This window comes from Misgurnus anguillicaudatus, chromosome 15 (assembly GCF_027580225.2).
Source record: "Misgurnus anguillicaudatus chromosome 15, ASM2758022v2, whole genome shotgun sequence".
NCBI lineage: Eukaryota > Metazoa > Chordata > Actinopteri > Cypriniformes > Cobitidae > Misgurnus > Misgurnus anguillicaudatus.
Genome location: NC_073351.2, coordinates 30,583,404 through 30,589,515, shown reverse-complemented (window position 1 = coordinate 30,589,515; position 6,112 = coordinate 30,583,404). Strand labels below are relative to the sequence as shown.

At 38.9% G+C, this 6,112-nt stretch overlaps 1 protein-coding gene across 3 annotated transcripts in view; it reads right to left on the bottom strand.

Annotated features, from left to right (window-relative positions):
- Positions 1-1,366: 1,366 nt before the first annotated feature.
- Positions 1,367-6,112, bottom strand: part of grm3 (glutamate receptor, metabotropic 3) — a 58,291-nt gene continuing 53,545 nt past the window's right edge. For all 3 annotated transcript variants that reach the window (XM_055174114.2, XM_055174115.2, XM_055174113.2), the window contains one exon: positions 1,367-2,203. In XM_055174114.2, coding sequence (XP_055030089.1) covers positions 2,127-2,203 — 77 coding nt within the window. In that variant the 3' untranslated portion in view covers positions 1,367-2,126. The remainder of the gene's footprint in view (positions 2,204-6,112) is intronic.

Here is a 6,112-nt window from a genome sequence, read left to right as displayed (position 1 = left end):
ACGCAGGGATCATTTTGATGCCAATTTGATGTTGGATGGTTACTCATAGATATGTACACTAGATCTCGCCTTGGCTATGGCAGTTCATTGTAACGAATGCGTCAAATAGAGCCGCCATCTTGAAATAGGGGAGCCCTGCATCAGCATCATTGTAGGCAATGGTGTAATGGAAATAAAATCACCATAAATCATAATGAATGCGATTTTCTAGGTTTTCTTTTGGTTCGTTCCAACAGTCAGACACGTATTTAGCATTGAGTCCAGAAAAAATTAATGTTTTGATATTATGAAAATCTACTTTTTCCCACTATAATGCATTAATGCATAATGCACAAACGTCCGGCATCGTCCATGAATTCGAAGTACAGGCTGGGATAGCAGCGTTACCTAGGTACTTCCTATAACAAGACCCCTGTTCCAAGATGGCGGCGGTTTTGACGCATGCTTTGAACCCCAAGGTGACATCTAGTGTATATATCTATGTGTGGTTACTAAGGTGTTGCTATGCAGTTGCTAAGGTGACCTGGATTCTTTCTAGGGCACTGCTAGTTGATGGTTTGCTGACTCGAGTAAAAAGAGTCTGGTCTCCAAATATGGCTCTGATCTCTCCTATAGTGTACGTTTAAGGGTTTTATCTCACCTGTTTCATTGTCAGCAAATTTAAGTGGAGAAATTTTTCTGAAAGCTGCATGATGTTTAAAGCACATTTAGAATAATGAGAGATTGAAAGGGGGGGATCTAATTTGTGAGTTTGCCTGCATGCGCTTGTTTTTGTTTATAGCAGAACTGTGCCCTATAGCCAGAACAAATGAAGTCTAAGTCTGTGTATGTGCGTGCGTGTGTGTGTTTGCCTTAAGCAAGTTCTGTGTCATCTTGATCCCATTGGAAGACGAAATCTGTCCTTGTTTGGCTGTTATTTTTCCCCTCACCGACATGTTTTTGCTGTTCCCCTGCGCACATTCACCTGCTGATGCTGTTCGCTGACATGCGAGTGACTGCTGATGAATTATGAATGTTGATAGTTTTAGCATTTCTAGGTTACGTGTTTGTTTGCTATGTCTCTATGACAGGCCAAGAATTGGTGAGCGTACAGTGGCATGATACAGTTAGACGCTTGCATTGGGTGTCGTGATATTCCCCTGGAGCCCCCGATGGCCCCGAGCTAAAAACTTATACGATTAGCTCCCTGTCACCAGCTCGAGCATCTTTCTCTTCCAAACAAATCAACACAAAAACATTTAAATGTATAAAACTTCTGAAATGTAAAAAAGACATCTTTAGAAAATGGCTCGGTCCCCATCCGCTCAAAGGCTCTGGGGAACCTCTGGTATTAAAACTACAGGACAAATGATAAGGCACGACAAGCCGATATCGAACAACAGAGTACATTTTACATTCGCTGCATCACAAAGCATTGCACACGTCAGTAATTATGTGATTTAGTATTTTCTCTTTTACATCGAAATGATGCTCGGTGCGGGTATCTGGAAACCTTTCGTTCACAGAAGGCTCGTCTTTTCAAATGTTACGCAATGCTTCAACAGATGCAGTTAATGTAACATGCGTTTAGATGTTATGTTTTACTTTAATGATGTTGTAATTATCAACCAATGCCTGCGATGAGCCAACGTGATTTTAAGAGCGAGTGCTCGCTTTCTGCAGGAAACTCTAACACAGTCAACTTGTGCTGTTAAAACCGTCGGTTAAGATTCTGTACAAAATATACAACATAAAAATACATACAGTTTAAGTTATTACAATGAGGCCTACAAAAGAAAACGACCACAAACTGTGTCCGGTATTGCAGGTGGAGCCGGTCTGTCAGTCACTACTGTGGCCCGATTACTGTAAAAACTTTTACATCATCACATCATTTACAACATATATAATAAATCTATCAAACAAAAGCTTCCAAAATCCCTCTAAAAAGATTTTTTTGTTGTTGTTCTTTTGTTTCTCTACAACAATGTCAGTTAATATTTACAACGAGCCCTAAAAATAATTTAATAATAATCATAATACACACTTTCTACACACTGTAGGCAGACCTAGTTCTTGGGCGGAGCACAATGTGTGCTGATTGGCTAACAGTCGCTATGGAGCAGGAGTTTTTTTAAAGGATGGGGTCACAGAGAGGAAGTGGTGGAGTCGACGATCTCTCGGCCGTTGCACACCGTTGGAACGTAGTGGGCGCTTGCAGATGCTTGAGAAAGAAAAAGAAAGAGAATCAGAAGACGAAAATTTAAACCCTAAGCCCCCCAAAAATTGACATTTGCAGTGATCCCAAGCATTTCTATCTTATCCTTTAAAGTCTGCAGAACCTTTATTCACTAAGGTGAACCTTTTTTGGATGTTAAAGGTTCTTTATGGCAGTGTTTCCCAACCCTGTTCTTGGAGGCAGACTAATGGTGCATTTCACACCAGCCGCGGTAGAGGCGGCAAAAACGCGCTATTCGCGCGTAGTTGGGAGTTTGAACATTGAGTTTACTCACTTCATTCGCAAGTGAAATTCTAGTCATTTTAGACATTCACACGGAAATTCGTGTCATGGGAGGGGCTTCTGCAACACTGCTGAGACTCCGCTCGCTTCCTGTAATCACGTCACTACTACAGCAAGGTCCTGATTGTTTAACGTGGCGCAGAAATCTGCCGAAGTTCCGATTTTTCAACACGCTCGTTTCTTGTGGCAACACTCAATTTACGCGGAACGCCCCATCCGCGCCATTCGCGCCGTGCCTATTGCGCCACAGGATGCCTAATTGCGTCCTTGCATTGACTTAACATGTAAATCACTTGCGCTTGCCGCCTCTACCGCGTCTGGTGTGAACCCAACATAGCACTGCACATTTTCACTCATTAACTCATTGTAGAGACTTCAAGATGGGAAATAATGGGGTCAGATGTGGGAGGCATCCAAAAGTTGCACTGTTGGGGGGCGTGTACACCAAAGCTTTTAAATCAAGGAGACCTACCGTTCTCTGTCGTAACGCCAATCCGGAAGTGACTTAAACTGCAATTTATCGACTGGCCCCAAACGGAGTCAATTCCCATAGACCCTGATGTTAAAATGCCCAACTTTAAAGCAGAAACAAGTATTTTTGGTCTATATACTGGAGTTAATTTTGCCCTTCATGACTACTGTGAGTGGGGTGAATTTTTCTGTAACTAATCTGTTGAAATTATATTAAGCCTTAAAGATCTGATCTTGAATGACTGGTGAATTGACGCTGCTGTCACTCCCGTCACCTTAGGTCCACCCACGTCCCACCTCTTTGGCACTTTTCGGTTATCCAGAAGTGACGCAATGCCAAGATATTTTAGGCTTTAAAAATGATCTTCACAAATAAGTGACGTCACGGACACTATGTTCATATTTTTTTACAGTTTATGGTTTAATCGCAGCTAAAAAAGGCCAGGGGTACGCCAACTGTGGGCACATGCCAGCGTTTCTTCAGCTAAGCACTTTGTTTGAGATCATACTTCTGTTTTGTTTATCAGTCATTGTACAATGGTTTTTGTGGTATTTGTCATGCCCGTCCTCAACTGGGATCGGACGGCTGATTGAAAAGTGACATTGACGAGCTGAGCGTTTCACCCGAGGTTGAATATTTTTTTAACTTGTGGCACTCAGCGCTGAACGTGGAAAAAACATGCCAGTTGCTGGTGTTTTTGAAAAGCCATGATTTCAATGAAAACAATTGAAAACATACGATGGTTGCAGACCTAAATGCCTTGGTGTAGACCCCCCCCCATGTGCCTCCAGAAACAGGTTTGGAAAACTTGGCTTTATGGAGCCATACAGGCAAAAAATGGCTTTTCATTACTATTGTGTGGCCATTTCAGTAGTTTCAAAATGTTGAACAGTACAAACCTTAAAAAACTTAAACCTTATGTTTTGTTTTCATTTGTTTTCGTCAAGTATGTAGTGATAAACTTAGAGAAAAGCTTTAGTTTTTCAACAGAAACTCTAAACACAATTTATCTACTAGTACTGTTGCCTCCTATCTTAAATTGCATGTGTTTTTCTTATTTGCAAGTTGCTTGGGATCTGCTGAATAAATAAAATGTTTATCTACTTTTAAAGGGGTACGCGATGAAAATAGGGAACTGTTGTTCACTGAACATAAATTTGAGTTACAGTTCGCGAATTCAATTACAGACACCACAAACTTTAAAAAAGGTACCATTTATTTATCTCTTCTCATCCTCTCATTCCTTTCCTGTATGTGATCTGTACTTTTTCATAGTCTCTGTCATGTTACTTATTAGATACACCGTAAAAAGTTTTTTCTTGTTAACTTTTGGGCCAAGTAGGTTATCTGACAAAATTTACTAAAGCATGTCTGGGTTATTTCAACGTCCACATCAGCCAAATGATTCTTCAATGGCATCACAAAGTGTTTAATTTTTTAAGAGTGTAATAACACTGAGTGGCATTAAAGGGACAGCAAGTAGGATTTTCCCCCATCTAGTGGTGAAATTGTATTTTGCATTCAAACGAATAGTGCTCTCTAGCGCCTCGCTTTTCCAAATGCGTGTTGCAACTACGCTTATGAACTCATTGATCTCCTTGTCCGTTTCAGTTGGTTTACATGTTCTATAGAAAACGCGTTGTGGCTAGTGCTTTTTCTCCCTCTCTGCTATTATAGTTTTTCAATACGGCGGAACGATATGGAAGACTTTTTGGACTTACCCAATCAATGTAAATAAAGAGAAGAAATTCTAAGCTTACAAAGAAAAGTCAGATCATTGGCAGAGGTCATTTGACACCAATGAGGACATATTTATGAATAAAGACATTGATTTTGACTAATAAAATACTTAAAAAATGACACATTGTCCGTTTAAAGGTATAGTAACAGTGCCAACCCACAATGGCTTGAATTACAGCACAAATTTTTTAGTGTTTTTTTTTTTCATTTATGTTTCATTGTTTTCTGTTTTTTAAGTGTTTTCTCGTTCTTTTCTCTTTTTTCAGTGCTTTTTTATTTTCCAATTTTTAGCATATTCTCATTTCTTTCAATTTTTCTGTGTTTTCTTAATATTTTATAATATTTATAATTTTTTAATAATATGTTTATAAAAAAGTGTATTCTCTATTTCACAGTGTTTATATTTTATTAGTTTTTATATATTTTTTTGTCATTTTATTTTTCTCGTTTCCCCCAAATATAACACAATAATTTCTCTGTTTTCTTATGGCTTTTGGTCTATTTCTAGGTATATGATGTCTTATCGCATTGTAAAATACAAAAAATCTAATCTTTTAGATATAATTTCACACAAATCATGCAGTTTAATAAGCATGTACTTATTAATTACAGTTAAAAGGATAGTTAAATTGTCATCATTTACTTACTCTAATGTTGTTACAAACCTGTATAAATTCCTTTGTTCTGATAAACACGAAGGAAGATATTTTGAGGATTGTTTGTAGCCAAACCGATCAAAAGCCCCATTGACTTCCATTGTAAGAAAAATAATACTATGGACAGGGTTCCCACGGGTCCTTGAAATCCTTGAAAGTTTGCGAATCCGGGGGAACAAATTCAAGGCCCTGGGAAGTTTTTGAAAATATACATACATATAGATACAGGTCATTGGAAGTGCTTGAATCTATTTTATGCAAGAAGTTTTCTGGAAAAAATCCATATTATTCCCTGTGTAGTGTAGGATAATATCATAAAAATTCTAGTTTGTGTGCTAAACTGTTAGCTTTAAATGCTTATATCTTCTGTATGTGAATGTTGATTCATACCAAAATGCTTTTTTACACAGTTGTGTTTGACACATGAAAACATCTCGGGTTACGTATGTAACTGTTGTTCCCTGAGAAGGGAACGAGACGCTGCGTCTCCCTTGCCATACTTCCTGCGTCCCTGTAACGCCATCTTTGGCAATATTTCAGACAGTGATATACTTCTTGGCTCATGCGTCACCCTGTCTTTGACGTTAAGCCTCACCATTGGTTGAATTTGATATACACATTCAGATGCATTTACCCCTGGAGGCGTACCCAAAGTGTCACCGCAGTGACGCAGCGCGAGTTCCCTCAAAAGTGAACTGTATATCAATGTATCTTAAAATGTAACATGATGTAACCTTTCTCTGA